Genomic DNA, 16,596 nt, shown 5'->3' with positions numbered 1-16,596 from the left:
AAACTGGTTCTTTCAAGCTGGAAAAATGAGGATTTAAATGATTAACCTTTCAACTTATACTTATTGAGTACCTACTGTGTACCCAGATCCTATTATAAGTACTAGGGATACGTAACACACAAGATAAAGTCCTTTTCCTCCAGGAATTTTCCTTCTAGTGCATTTTCTCATCCTCAGCTCTATTGATAGCCAGTGCTAGGTAACTCCTTTGGGGAGGCTGTCCTGGGCACTCTAGGGTGTTGAGCAACATTCAGGGCCTCTACCCACCACATGCCAGTAGAACATACTCTAGTTGTGACAACCAAAAAAGGTCTCCAGACATTGCTGACTGTCCCCTGGGGGGCAAATTACCCCCAAATGTGAACCACTGTTTTAGTGTGATGAGAAAGGCCTATGATAAACAAATGAACAATGACAAGTGCCGTAAAGAAGATCAACTAGGGCAGTGAATTTTGATTGTGTTGGTCTACTTTTAATCAGAGAAGGAATCACAGAAGGCCTCTCTGAGGAGGTGACATAGAGCAGACACCCAAATGCAGACACCTCCAGACATACAGTCGGCTTGCATTTTGTCATCTCCTCCTTTAAGACACTATATACTTTCCAACCCCCCTCCACCTTCAGCCCTTTTATCTTGACTGCTATCATTCACTATCCTGCTTCTTCTGTGCTTTGCCTGCCAAGCCATAGCGCCTCCCCAATTTAGTTCTTCCCCCACCCCACCTTCATATGCTCATTACCCAGAATGCTCTTATCCAATGCAATAGTCTTTAACTGATGATTCTGGCATAACAAAGGAGAACTAATGCTCAGGACAAGAATAAACTTAAAGTTGTTTATCAGACAATTGTTTCCAAAGTTCCTTGTCCTCCGTATCACAATTGTTTCCAAAGTTCCTTGTTCTCCGTATCATACGGCGCTCTCTCCCTCTCTTTCTTTCTCTCTCTTTGTCCTTTTCTCTCTCCCCTAATCCTGACCTGACACCATGTTCCCAGAGCTGCTGTTCCCTTAAAAAGAACCTTCCTCTTATTTCTTTCTATTGAATTCATAACCCCCAACCCCTGCCTCTAGTGCTTCCAAGAATACACTAAAAACTCCTCTTACTTTATCATACAGAGTAGTTTATCCCTTTTAAACCACGACCTCTCTTATTCAGAGACATTCTATCCGCAAAGAGGCTTCCCAAACACAGGACAATTTCCCAAGATTGAAAAAGCAGCTAGAGTAAGTTTTATTTATTTATTTTTAAGGTAGTAATTTTGCCATTCTGCTTCAAGACTGTGGCAATACTCATCCACTTATCCTCTGCAGTAAAAAAAAAAAAAATCACATGAAGATTCAAAATGAACTATCTAATCCAGTCATATATTTGAGGGAGATCTAGATACCTTGCCAACCCTAGAATCAGAAAGATGATTTGATAATAACTAAAGTAAGGTATTACAGAAGGTTTTTGACTTGGTGAGTTTTCTAACTTATGGGGTCTCATGTTTTGGTGAAAGTGTGTGCGCTTTTTTAAAATAGAATTTATTTTTTAGAGCAGTTTTAGATTCACAGAGAAATTGAGTGGAAAGTACATGGTACCCTCTGTTCCCACACGTGCACAGCCTCTCCCATTATCAGCATCCCCCATCAGAGTGGGACATTTGTTACAATTGATGAACCTGCATTGACACATCATTATCATCCCAAATCCATAGTTTACACTAGGGTTCACTCTTGGTGCAGTACATTCTATAGGTTTGAAAGAATGTGTAATGACATGTATCCACCATGCAGTATACAGAATAATTCTACTGCCCTACGTATCCTCTGTTCTCCTTTTCATCCCTCCCTGCCTAATTCTTGGCAACAACTGATCTTTTTACTGTTTCCATAGTTTTGCCTTTTCCAGAATGTCATATAACTGAAATTGTACAGTATGTACAATTTTCAGATTGTCTTCTTTTGCTTATTAATATGCATTTAAGATTCCTCCATGTTTTTTCATGGCTTGATAACCGTTTCTTTTTAGTGCTGAATAATATTCCATTGTCTGGATGGACCACAGTTTATTTATCCAGTCACCTACTGAAAGACGTCTTGGTTGCTTCCAAGTTTTGGCAATTATGAATAAAGCTGTTATGAGCATCCATGTGCAAGTTTTTGTGTGGACATAAATTTTTAATTCATTTGGGTAAATACCAAGGAACACAGTTGCTGGATGGTATATGCTAAGAGTATATTTATAAGAAACAGCCAAATGGCCTTCCAAAGTGGCTGTACCACTTTTAAAAGAGAGTTTCTGTTGCTCCACATCCTTGTCAGCACTTGGTGTTATCAGTGTCTTGGACTTTGGCCACTCTGATAGGTGCATTGTGGTACCTCATTGTTATTTTAATAAGTCTCATCTTTAAATTGGAAATAATAACACTTAATTCACAGAGTTGTTCTAAGGATTAAATGAAATAACATGTGTAAAACATGTAGTACAATGCCTACCATTTTAAAAGATGCTTAATAAATATTAGTTTCCTTGTCCTCCCTCTGCTTGGTTAAACCTTACAACTTGCAAATTCTTTCTCATTCGGTTCCTATTCTTTCCCCTGAGTTTAGCATTACTGTTGTTATACGTGTCTAAGTTTCTTAATACTGTTTAGTTTTTGGAGGCTGCCATAGGTATAGTAAGGCTTTAAGATGCACAGTTGTGGTTAAAAGAACCAGGCTTTCACTTAGACTCTACTCCTAATAGTCTAGAACCAAAATCAATTTAGTAATAATCTTAAGGATAAATATTATTTTAAATAAAATTGGTCAATTTCAGAAATATACAAACAGCTCGTATTGCTCGATATCAAAAAAACAAACAACTCCATCAAAAAATGGGCAGAAGATCTAAATAGACATTTCTCCAAAGAAGACATACAGATGGCCAACAGGCACATGAAAAGATGCTCAGCATCGTTAATTATTGGAGAAATGCAAATCAAGACTACAAATGAGGTATCACCTCATACCGGTCAGAACGGCCATCATCAAAAAGTCTATAAATAATAAATACTGGAGAGGGTGTGGAAAAAAGGAACCCTCCTACACTGTTGCTAAGAATGTAAATTGGTGCAGCCACTATGGAGAACAGTGTAGAGGTTCCTTAAAAAACTAAAAACAGAGATACCATATGATCCAGCAATCCCATTCCTGGGCATATATCGGGAGAAAACTATGATTCAAAAAGATACATGCACCCCAGTGTTCATTGCAGCACTATTTACAGTAGCCAAGACATAGAAGCAATCTAAATGTCCATCGACAGATGAATGGATAAAGAAGACGTGGTACGTATGCATAATGGAATATTACTCAGCCTTAAAAAGAATGAAATAATGCCATTTGCAGCAACGTGGATGGACCTAGAGATTATTATGCTAAGTGAAATAAGTCAGACAGAGAAAGACAAATATCATATGGTATCACTTATATGTGGAATCTAAAAAAATGATGCGAATGAACTTATTTACGAAACAGAAATAGACTCACAGACAGAAAACAAACTTACAGTTATCAAAAGGGAAAGGTGGGGGAGGAGGGGTAAATTAGGAGTTTGGTATTAAAATATACACACTACTGGGCTTCCCTGGTGGCGCAGTTGTTGAGAGTCCGTCTGCCGATGCAGGGGACATGGGTTCGTGCCCCGGTCCGGGAAGATCCCACATGCCACGGAGTGTCTGGGCCTGTGAGCCATGGCCGCCGAGCCTGCGCGTCCGGAGCCTGTGCTGCGCAACGGGAGAGGCCACAACAGTGAGAGGCCCGCGTACCGCAAAAAATAAATAAATAAATAAAATAAAATAAAATATACACACTACTAATAAAATAGATAAACAAGGACCTACTGTATAGAACAGGGAACTATACTCAATATCTTATAATAACCTGTAATGGAAAAGAATCTAAAAAAGAATATATATATATATAACTGAATCACTTTGCTGTACATCTGAAACTAACACAGCATTATAAATCAAATATATTTCAATAAAAATTTTTAAAAGGTCATGAGACCAAATAAATAAATAAATGTTAAAAATTGGTCAATAAATAAGTCATTTCCTTAAATATAAAATTTAAGGCTCTTAATTTTAAAACGTCCCATGTTACACTTTCTTTTGCTAATACCAGTGACAGCAGCTCGAGTAAATAATCACTGTCACTGTTGTTTCTGTGTGCTTGTAAGAGCACAGATCCTGGGGCCAGATTGTTTGCTGGGTTCAAATCCTGACTGCACCATTTGCCAGCTGAGTAACTGAGCAATTATTTAACCTCCCTGAGGTTGTTTTCTGTAAAATGTGATGTAATAGTACCTACACCATAGTGTTAGAATCATCAAATGAGTTATTATATGTCAAGTGCTTAGAACTGTACCTGGCACATGAAAACTGCTATATTAGTATTAACATTTTTTATCATCATGTCTGAAAAGAACAGTGAAGGCCCAACCCATTACATACCCCCCCAGTCCTACCCTTCTTTGCTCACATAAAGACTCGCATTAAAGGCTAATTTCATTATTTATTTTGCATTCACAAGATGTGATCAAATAAAAGTCACTTTTATAATCTTAGCCATACTGTTCAATGGGCACTCAATTAATGATTTAAAACAAGAATATAGTTGTATTATTTTCTGCTTGTGACTTAATAATGTTCACTTATTAATGAGTTAAAACTGTAGATGAGATTACTATCCATACAGATAATTGCGATTAGCCTTTGACATGCTGCCACCTTTTAGACCTTTATCCAAGCATGATCGTAGTCACAGGCACACACACATTTATTAAAGAAAAAACAAAACAAGCAAACAAAAACTAATGGAATTAACCTATGCATACTATCTTATTACCTAATATCAAATTGAACACGTCATAGACATAGTCTTATGTCAGAAGTACCATAGATAATTTTCATGTAGTATGTCACTATTTGAATATAGCACAATTTAAATAATATCTTACTGATGAAGAAGTAGAGTCTCTTCAGTTTCTCAATATTAGAAACAATAATTAATGTTTACTGTGTTGGTAATTATGTGAGCAAGGAAATATTTTTAAATCCAGATAGGTACAAGCATAATTAACTTACCTAAGTTTTCAAGTTTTTCCTGAATGTTCTATTTTAAAGTTTTGTTGATGATGCAATGGGGAAGAATAGCAGCAGGGACACCAAATTGAGTGTAACTCTGTTAATAATTTGAGTTCTATGATTATCATGTTCCCGGAAGATCTACCTGATAAGCCTAGAACATTGTGGAACCACAGAGGCACATGCTTCATTGGAGGGTAAAGATATTTTTGTCAGTTCTGTACTACTTTTTAAGGGAACATAGAAGCTGTCAAACCTTCCATTAATAAAATATCAGCTTTGTCAATCATTTTAACCATGTAAAAAGAAGGAAAATTAAACGGAGAATTAGAGCAAAGATTGCTAATGAATAATAATGTGGATGTCTGAATATCTAATGCATCTTCTCATAAGAGCCATTTAAAAGATGCATTTAGTGCTTCTCTGTTTCTAAATGCTTATAGCCTAATGCTTTTGAACTAAGTAGTTTAGCTAATTCTCCTTTGGTAAAGAAATTAGGTGACCAGAATGATGGCAACTTAAGATTTACATCAGTTGCAGAAAAAAAGGCAAATGAAGACCACATAGTTTTCTATCTTAATTGGGATGTGATAGCCTGAAAAACATAATCATAGCATGTCCTCTCTTTATCATTGTTTTCAGATGTAAAAAAGTGCACTTGTTTTACATTTAAAGATGAGCAGCTGACCTTTTTTCCCAGCTCCAGCCTCGTCTGATTTTGCAGATAATCTGCTTCATTAATGAAAATCAGAAGCAGCTTGGAGTATTTCGTGCATAATTAATTATCTTGGCAAGAAGATTTATGAATGCAATTTTTCTCAATTGCTCCAGTCAGGAATAAGTGAGACAAACAAATAAATTAAAACTAGGTTATTCATGGTCTCTTTTTACAAGACAGTATCAAGGACATCTAGGAGAATTAAATAAGACATAAAGGCAGATAATATTTTTACTACCCAGATCACATATGCTTACAAGATACCCATCTTTGTGGGAGGAAAAATGGGTAATAGAATTCACATTTGGAAGTTTTTATAATTTGAGTGCCATGTATATCATAATCATGTAACCATATGTAATCATATTCTTTGTTAATAGGTAATTTAAATGATATCAGTGATGACACATATAAGCACAGCCTCAGGGCACCAGTCTTGTACCTGCTGGGCAACTGTAAAACTCTGTGTGTGTGTGCTCACAGATGTGTGCACATGCATGTATATTCTCCTTTGTATGATGCTACCCTCTAACTAGGATTTAGAGCTTGAATGGTTGACCAGCTTAAATTAATATGAGGTAACAAAAGTGCCTAGCTTAGTGGCTACAACATAGCAAAGTTTTATCTTTCTTTGAATTTAGCTTTAATTTTTAAATTGAAGTATAGTTAATTTACAATGTTCTGTTCATTTCAAGTGTACAGCAAAGGTATTCACATATATATGTGTGTATGTCTATCTCTCTCTCTATATATATATATTCTTTTTCAGCTTCTTTTCCATTATAGGTTATTACAAGATATTGAGTATAGTTCCCTGTGCTATACAGTAGGTCCTTGTTTACCTGTTTTATATATAGTAGTGTGTATATGTTAATCCCAAACCCCTAATTTATCTTCCCCCCGCTTCCTGTGAATATAGCTTTTTAACAATGGGTGGCATAAGACTTAAATAAGGGTTGAATTATCTTATTATTGGATACTAGTATCTGATAGTTCAATCCAGTAACAGATATACATGACTTTCCAACCACTCATAGATTAAAATTTATCATAGAATTTCATTTTAGCACATAGGCTGCCTCTAGAATTCACTCTAAGTTATGCCAGGGTAAATACAAAGTATCTTAAAGTGTTTGTAGGAGAAATGTGATTTTGAAAGCAATAGAACCCCCTCCTAATTAGAATGCTTGCTACTACCATTACTTTCAATGACACTGCATGTCAAAGGTAGTAACAGAGGACTCTGGTATAGATGGTGTGGATATCAATCCCAACTTTTATATTTACTTGCTTTATGACTTTGGGCAAGTTACTCAGCCTCTGTGCCTCAGTTTCCTTTTCTGTAAAATGGGAATAATAATAGTGTCTATTTATAAATTTGTTATAAAAATAAACAAGATTATATATGTAAATATTCTTAGAGCATGGCTTGGCATATGGTAAGTGCTCAATAAATGTTCACCATATCACTACATCTTTCGATGGTTAGTTTCTGAGCTTTACTGGATAATCACCAGCACATTAAAATCCTACATATTACCCAGATCCCATACCAATTCTCTAAATCACTAGATAATCTTAGCTTTCTAAAATTATGTGGAGGGGGAATAAATGCCATTTCATGGCTTGGTATCCAGCCTACTTTATTCAAAAGGTCAACTTTATTTGTAAGATTAAGTTAAAAATCAATTTTCCTCTCCCTTTCTCCACGCTTTAGCTATTTCTTTAGCTCATTTATACCTATTGTAATTGATTACATTTTCATTAAGCTTAGTTTTTCACTTCAGTATACCATTCAGTTGGACTGATGGCTTCACAACATTTTAATTGGGCACAGTTACTTAAGTTGGTAAGAGGGTTGGGGGACACACACTGTGACTAAATTACCTTCTCAGCAGTGATAAGACTGATGACAAAGCTGTTTGACATGTGTGCTACCTGGAAAAGGCTCTTCACTGCTCCCATTGTATGCACCTTCCATTGTGTGACAAAGTTAGCAGCTGCTACTTGAGCTGTCTGCTAAGCCCCAGGGCTGCCTGTGTATCTTTCCACCATCCTGAGCTCTTTTTCTTCCCTGCCTCTGGTGCTGGAGATGGTTGGCTTTCCTTTTCTCAACACCACTGCCACCCCATACTGGGCAGGGAGTGGGACTCATTCTCTCCCAAAGACAAGCAAAGAGGCCCAATTAATTTTAATGCTTTTTATAGGGCAACTCAAAAGCAAACAAACTAAATGGCACACTTTAAAAGGATTAAAACATCCTGCAAAATGTAACAGTTATTTATCCTGTCAATATGATAGTTTCTGGCTCTCATTTTTTCTGACAACTAGGTGTTTAGGCCAAAGCTTCAGTATGAACTCCCTTAGGCTGCATGACCTAGGATCTGGGATGATAATATGAAAATGTCAGACTTTGGTCTCACTCCCAAGTAGCCCTGTATGTTCCTCTCTCTCCCTCTCTCCTTCTCTCTATCACACACGCACACACACACAGTGAATGGCTCCAGATCATTTAGGGTGGAACCCTAAGTTATGCTGGGAAAACCATGCCTTAGGTATCTTAGGCAGAGATGCACATCAACAGGACAGTCGGCTGGGTCTCTGTTTCCTTCTTGAAAAAAAGACTTCCTTCCACTGCTGGTAAGATTCTTACCAATGACTCAGAGTTAATGCTAGAAATAGAATTTAGGTCCAGAGACTACTACTGTATTGATTTTATTCATTGGACTAAATAGTTTCGACTGTTTAAGGAGCTGGAGGTTAAGAAGCTGCCTAAACACAAACAAGAGTTGAGGGCAATCTTGGGAAGGGAAGAAGCCCTTAGTGCCATTTTTCTTGAAATATAGATGTGAGGAGAGAAATGATATATTAAGACAAGTCAAAATGATCAGAAGACAAATATGTTAGCACAAGTAGAATAATTAAATACATAAAATTATGGTTGCAGACAGGGAGATAGATTATCTGTGAAGCTGTGAAAGTAACAAAAATTTTGCCTCAAGACAAACAACATATTTTAGCTTTCCTACTGCACATCAGTAGAGAATACTGGGATCTGATCATTTGTTGAGGAGACACTAATACCTTCCAGTTGACTTCAGTAAGTCATGGAGGGCTTTCAAGTTCCACAAAAGAAGATTGTGAGCTTTGTCCTCCTAGAGTCTCTGAGATGAAGTCCAAATAATAACAAGCCAATAATTAGATCAGTCCCAGAATACATCCCAAGCCCCGTTTTTGGCAGGAATTCTTTTTCTTTCTCTGCTCCCAGGCCCTCAAGTACAATCATCAGAGACACGTTTCCATGCCTCTTCTCCTAATATGCGTTATCACCTAATGGAGCTAATGGTTATTTGAAGTCTGGTTATTGCCTAGTTAAATACAGAGCACATTTGACCAGGTTTCCTAATACAAAATAATGACAACTGGTTTCCCTACTGTAAAAAAGAAAAAGAACAAAATCTTACAGGAGCTAAAATAGTTGTTATAATACTAACATGCCTTCAAAATCAAAGTAGACATTAGAACTGTCACCTGAGGCTATCAACTATAATTGAAAATACCTTTGTATATGTGTGCATCTTTGATAATTGGAAAAGAGACTATCAAAACATCTTGAGTTAAAGAAGATACATAACTGATGTCTTTTTCCTCCTTTATCAGTTTTTTGTCTCTAATAGTAACTGTTTATTCGTCAAAAACTGTTCTGGGGCTTCCCTGGTGGCGCAGTGGTTGAGAGTCCGCCTGCTGATGCAGGGGACACAGGTTCGTGCCCCGATCTGGGAAGATCCCACATGCCGCGGAGCGGCTGGGCCCGTGAGCCACGGCAGCTGAGCCTGCGCGTCCGGAGCCTGTGCTCCGCAACGGGAGAGGCCACAACAGTGAGAGGCCCGCGTACCGCAAAAAAAAACAAAACCAAAAACAACTGTTCTGCACATGGAAAAGAAAATGAAACTGATTTGGAGAGATTTTCATCTTCCCTTAAGCATTTCTGTTAAGATGTTTGAATTACTTATTGCTAGTTCACCTCCCCCAGCATAGTTTTAAACAAAGATCAAAAAATAAGATCTGATCTTGGATTGTAGAACAAATTGCAGAAAAAGAGACCGTGATGGCTTATGGCAGTGTGATGCCTAGCTTTGGGCTGCAGCAAAAGTTCACCTTCTTGCCACCTGAGTTGTTTATCCTTGATTGTCAGAAAGCATTCTTCTATTGCTTGTGTCCCCCGTGTTTTAGTCCTGTCTTTGGCACGTGCTGTTTGGGAACTGGAATTCTCAGTTTGTCCTTGCTGTCACCTCTGCCCGCAGCCGGCCTCTTCCTCTAAGGCACTCCTTCTGGCAGACCTGGCCCACACGTCCGTTCTCCTCTCTAATGCAGTATGTCCACTGAGCCTCCGCGATTATTCACAGAGCTTACTTCCATGTTAGAATTAGATTCTGTAACTATAGTGTTGCGTTTTAGTTTTATCTTAAGAACATAGTCTAATAAGAAACATTCCTCTTCCCTGGAATCCTTTTGTTCTACAGATGGATATGATGAGAAGAAAAAACACTAGACAGGGAAGCATGAATTCTGACTATGGCATTTCTGCCTTGACCTGTAGGACTTTCCTCTTGTTGGTTGTGTGACCTTAGATGAATTGCTTACCGGGACTGGGGCTCAGTTTCCTTATCTGTTGAAAAAGCAACTGCCTCCACCATAGGAGGTATAAGGGTTGGGTGAGGTAACCTGAGACCTGCTGATAGTACCTGACACCGCTCTGGGAAGGGCCTATTCACTTCTCTCACTTTCCTCACTCTTATCTCCCAGTAGGGGTCAGGTGAGACTGGATCATTCAACAAGAAAAAACTAGCCTTTTCTTGCCCAAAGCTGATAAGATCAGTAGTGCTTTCTTCCCACCTTCCCACTCTTTCTGGTATCAGTACATTCCTGCCTCAACTTTCCTTAATGCATCTTCAGTACCCCACACCTACAAAAAATGCTTACGTCTCATCTAGTCAAATGAAAAAGTTGGAAAGAACCCCTCTGTTACCTCTGCTTTCCTTGAAGCTGTCAACCAATCCCCCCTTTCCTTATCCAATAAGCTTCTTTGAAAGAGTCATTAGCTCTACTTCCTCACCACCACTCAGTGGTCTATTCATGTTTACCAACCATAATCTTATCTCACCATTGTCTTGACTCCGCTATTTTAAATTACCCTTAATTAATACTCAGTCCTTAGATCTACATTTAACAAATAAGGATATTCTGAATATCCTTGAATTACAGAATCATCCAATAAAATATATAATGCAAGCCATAAATGTGATTTTAAATTTCTAGTAGCCACATTAAAAAAGTGAAAAAAAATTTAAAGAGAAAAAAGTCACGTAAAAAAAGAAAAGCAGTAATATATTTTGTTTAAGCCAACATATCTAAAATAGTATTTCAACGTTTAATCAATATTAACTATCAACAAGATATTTTCATTATTTTTTATACTAAGTCTATGAAATCAGCTATTTTATACTTAGAACACATCTCAATTTGGATTTGTCACATTCCAAGTACTCAGTAGCCATTTGTGGTTAGTAGCTACAGTATAGGAAAAAGCAGATCTACACCATTTGACTGAGTCTTCTTGGCATCTCTCTTTAACTTCCAAGGCAGCTCTTGGTTTTCATTGAACATCCCTGATTGCTCCTTCTTTGCATCTTTGTTGATTTCCCTTCCCTTTCTCTCTGGCTCCCTTCAACCTCTAGTAAGTGTTTCCCCTCCAATCTCCACCTCCTCTCCGCGAAAACAGATCTACCCCACTCCTTCTCTACCTTAGTTCTACCTCCTCTGAGTACTGAGTACTTAGAATGTCATGTCAGACAGGTGGGATGGCCACAAACATATCACTTAGATCAATCTGAAAGGTAGGAACTGCGAAGAGAAAGTAAAAATATTCTTGTTTTCCCTTTTAATCCATCATTGCCCAGAACCAATTTCCGGTCCATACTCTGAATGCTTTGTGTTCTTCCTTTCTTTCCACATGCCCCCAACCCTTGGCTCATGTGTTTATCCTTTTGCAGGGACCATGTTCTATAGCATAGAATGTCCTGATGCATCATTTACTGTACTTATCACTGAGGCTTTCGAACAGCAGCTGATATAATTTAAACGCTTATAAAAAGTGCTCTTGGAATATCTGTGCAGCTGTCTGCAATAGCTACTCACGGGATTCAATGACTGATTTACATTATGGTTGACATGCTGTCGGTTATTTAAGGTGTCTTGCTTTGACATCAGATGGACTCCGAGAGTCTATTCTGCGTGCATCTCCCAGCACACAAAGTAAATCTGATCTAAGAGGCTGCTCATGTATGTGACTGCCTCATGATGAGATGTAACACCCTGACGATGAACCATTTTCTTCTGAGTGTTATGCCAACCTGTTTTTATGTTTCTTCCCAGGGTGCATTTGGTAGTAAAAATGTGTAGATCTAGAGAGTCAGTATGCTTTATCAGGCAGGTATGTGATCAGGATATGTGGAATACCACCAAAGATCTTACATTCTCTTATAGGTAATATTTAGTATTGCCATGCCCAAGGGAATAGTATCCTTTTGGGGGGAGCTGAAACAGTATTTGCCAAATCTAGGGGATGAGGTCAGTAAATACCTTTAAAAAATCAAAACATCTTGCTCCTTCCCAGCTTTCATCACTGCTGGCATATGTTAGATAACAAGTCTTTGACTCACAGAATTTAATAAGATTATCTGAGGGTTCAGACTTCTCACCTGTTTTTAGAGATTAGTGAACACCTGTTTGTATCCATGTTTTCTTCACTCAGATTCTATATTAACTTTCCCTATTAAAGCATTCTTGAGATTTTTGAGTTCCTACCACTTTAGCTAAAAATAAAGCTCACTCCCTGTACTTAATAAAATAAAGGATCTCTGAAAGTTAGTTATGTTCAGGATCCATTTTTCTTTGATGAAACCCTTAAATCATTCCTCTAGTTGTGTTTTTATATGGGCCTACTGCCTCTTTTGTGAGAAATTTTAATAAATTAATGTACAAATTTTATAGCTCTTGATTAAATACTCTCTGGGGGTTCTGATATGCACATAATACATATCATTTAGTTCTAATTGGGATACCAGAAAGACAAACCACCCTCAAATAATTGTAAGCAAATAAACACCATACTTGAGATATGGGGACCGGCTAATATGTGTATTGTGCACAGATCACCAAATGTTCTGAAGAGAATGAGGCATACTTCACATGAAAACTGCTACAGGGTCACCGTTATTCTTTTCTTTGCACTGACAGTAGCCTAAAATGCTGGTCAACAAAGATTTCCAATTAGCAGAAAGCTGGAGAAACCCCATTGCTGCCTATTTTACTGCCTGTTCCATGCTGGAAGATGCTAAGTGTTGGTATAGACATTTGATCTCATAATCAGCTTTGTGATATCAGCCCTGTAATGGTAAAGGAGTGTATTATTCTCCGTAAACCCTAACGACTTCTGTGTAGTGTGTGTGTGTGTGTGTGTGTGTGTGTGTGTGTTTGTGGTGTATGTTTATTTTTTAACATTTATCCATTAAGTTTGCCATCTTTTTTAAAATAAATTTATTTATCTTATTTTATTTATTTTTGGCTGCGTTGGGTCTTAGTTGCTGCGCGCGGGCTTCCTGTAGTTGTGAGCGGGGACTACTCTTCTTTGTGGTGCGCGGGCTTCTCATTACGGTGGCTTCTCTTGTTATGGAGCACAGGCTCTAGTCTCACAGGGTTCAGTAGTTGCAGCACGCGGGCTCAGTAGTTGCATCACGTGGGCTCAGTAGTTGTGACTCACGGGCTCTAGAGCGCAGGCTCAGTAGTTGTGGTGCACAGGCTTAGTCGCTCCACAACATGTGGGATATTCCCAGACTAGGGCTCGAACCCATGTCCCCTGCATTGGCAGGTGGGTTCTTAACCACTGCACCTCCAGGGAAGCCCTGTGATGTATGTTTGCTGTGTGGAGCTTCAGGACTAACGTAGCTTTCTCTTTGGCCGCCTGCTTCACATGTCTCTCCATGTTATAAGAATTCAGAGAAATCCTGAGGCTGTGACAGACAAGACAAGCTAGGCTGGAGAAAGACCTAGTGCATATCCTGGGCAGTGCCACCACTTTGAGTGGGCTGCCAGGATTCATTTTTCAGATGTGAAGTAATTTCCCCTGATGACCACAGACTTTAAGTTACCCAAGGATGGTAGCAGGGCACAGTGGAAAGAGCATGGACTTTGGAGTAATGTGGGTGTGGGGACAGATCCTGGCTCTGCCACTTACTGTATGGCCCTGGATAAGCTGCTTAACCTCTCCTCATCTCTACAGTGTCGATATCATACTTGTTATAGAGTTGTTGAGAGAAAAAGAGATGATGCCCAAAAATCAACTAGCAAACTGTTTAGCATGTAGTGGGGTGCTTACGAATCAGTAGCTATGATGTGATCATGAGAATAATGCTGTATAAGATTTGAGAGTAAAACTCCAACTCTCTTTTCCTTAATTGGGATAAGGAATCTGCATCCAGGGGCCACATGTTATCAGTCTCATGTCAACTTACATCATCATTTTTAAAAGCACAGCTTCTTTCAAGTCTTTGGTTATTTGTTGTTTTAACACTGTGTAAGGCACATATTGTAATCAAGTGAGTTATGCCCTTAGACATTTATAATGTCAATGGAATTTTAATAACTTCTCCATGTCATTTTCTGAATACAGATTTTCAGCAATTGCAACAAAATAAGTATTTTTGCATTGTCTTTTTTTTTTTTTTTTTTTTTTTGCGGTACGCCGGCCTCTCACTGCTGTGGCCTCTCCCATTGCGGAGCACAGGCTCCGGACGCGCAGGCTTAGCGGCCATGGCTCATGGGCCCAGCCGGTCCGTGGCATGTGGGATCTTCCCGGACGGGGGCACAAACCCGTGTCCCCTGCATCGGCAGGCGGAATCTCAACCACTGCGCCACCAGGGAAGCCCTGCATTGTCTTTTAATAGTAGAAACATAATTCTACATATGCTATTTAATATCTTCATGTGAGTCTATGTAACTACACTCAGATTCATAATCTTATATTCTAAAAGAATGCATGGTTTATAGGGGAATATAAATTTGGGAAATTATATTCCCAAAATTTGGGAGTCTATTTTGGTTCTTCTTTGCTAGGAGATTTTGAATTATTTTCTTCATGCTATGTAATCCAATGAAATGATATATTGTTCTCATGACTTTAGGGTATTATTTTGTTTTTTCTCTTAAGCATGTAGAGATTGAAATAAAGAAAAAAAACCCTGATTATATTAACTTAACACATGAGTTTATATAAAAAGAAATTGAAGTAGCTTAAGTTTTGAAAGCTTAAGGAAGGATTTCTGGATTTTTACTCATTTATTCTAATCATTTGAAATTTGATCTGTCTGTGTTGCTTCTTACCTAGGTTACTTGTTGGTTTCAGAAAACCATAAGAGATTTACAGGAACAAAGTCTAGGTTCATCACTTTCAGACAATGAGGAACTAATTCGTAAGCATGAGGAACTGATAATAAAAGCAAAGGTAAGAGACACATTAAAAAAATAATTGAAAACTGCATGGACTTCTCTTGAATACACTTCTGTAGGTAATTTAGTGGAGTACTAAAAAACTCTCTTTGTATAGTTTGCTTGCTGTTCCCATTTATATTTCCCTAGTTCCTTAACTTGCTTCACATTCCTTAGTTTTGCAAAAAGTAATAACTACCAGCCAGGCAACAACTTGTAGGTGTGTGGATGTGCAAAATGGAACCATAAAGTGCTGAGAGCCGGGGGAGCAAAGCAGACACACAGCAGTGCTCCTCTCGCCATTGTGTCTTGTTATTTGGAAATTGACTCATTTGTACATGTGGGGTCTATAAATATTTTCCAAAGTTCCTTACAGGTGCTCCATTTTTATCTGCAGAAAAATGAAAGTCCAGTTGTAGTAGATTGAGTGGGAACAGTGAATACTTTAATCAGTTTCAAGATTTAGAGAACTTTCTGTTGTTAATATCTTGGGTGGTTGATAGTTGTACGTACAGCTAGGTCATGAAGCTCAGGAAAACAGTGGGCCAACACTAACAGACAACGGTTGAACATAAGGAATACAAAGCAAATAAATATTTACATGTTTGGGAAGATGGGATTTGTAGTGGTGGGGGAAGGGGAGGCAGCAGGTTGCATTTATCTAGACCGAAATCTCCTCATAGGGATCATGATGTTTTCATTTGCTGGTTTTTGCTTCTCTTTGAACACTACAGGATACATAGGTACTCAAAGTGTATGGTTTGAAGATTTGCCTGACTGATAAAGATTCGGTTACAAAAGACTATTATGGCTGATGATTTTTTAAATTCTTTAAAATTTTTCAGCATTTGGTTTATCTGTTTGAGAAATTAGTTTTTTTTATTGAAGTCATATAGCATTTTATTCTGTGCATGTGATACTCAAGTTTTATCAGTGAAAAGTCTATAAAAATTCCTAAATGCTAAGCACAAGAGATGACCTGAATTGCATAGGATGGTTGCTTCCTTAAAACATATAAATAAAAATGGTATATTCACATAACTTGGACATACTTTGGGGTTATATTTACTGTAACTGTGGATTTATTATGGTTTCTCACAGCCCTGAGGACAGTTTGGAGTAGAATATTTGTTAATGTATAGCCGCAGTCTAGCTTATATCATAGTTTACAGTTTACCTTTGTAGCTCTGATGATGTGTATAAATAGAAAAACAT

At 38.0% G+C, this 16,596-nt stretch overlaps 1 protein-coding gene across 4 annotated transcripts in view; it reads left to right on the top strand.

Annotated features, from left to right (window-relative positions):
• CCDC141 (coiled-coil domain containing 141) overlaps positions 1–16,596 on the top strand; it is a gene marked incomplete at its 3' end in the record, with an annotated part of 202,735 nt that overhangs the window by 62,158 nt on the left and 123,981 nt on the right. For all 4 annotated transcript variants that reach the window (XM_082841904.1, XM_082841903.1, XM_082841901.1 and 1 more), the window contains exon 6: positions 15,281–15,397. In XM_082841904.1, the coding sequence (XP_082698030.1) occupies positions 15,281–15,397 (117 nt within the window). The remainder of the gene's footprint in view (positions 1–15,280; positions 15,398–16,596) is intronic.

The sequence above is a fragment of the Leucopleurus acutus genome (genome assembly GCF_964270905.1).
Source record: "Leucopleurus acutus genome assembly, chromosome: 6".
NCBI classification, from domain to species: Eukaryota; Metazoa; Chordata; class Mammalia; order Artiodactyla; family Delphinidae; genus Leucopleurus; species Leucopleurus acutus.
Note: the sequence above shows the minus strand (reverse complement) of the source record. Positions and strands in the feature narration are given on the sequence as shown.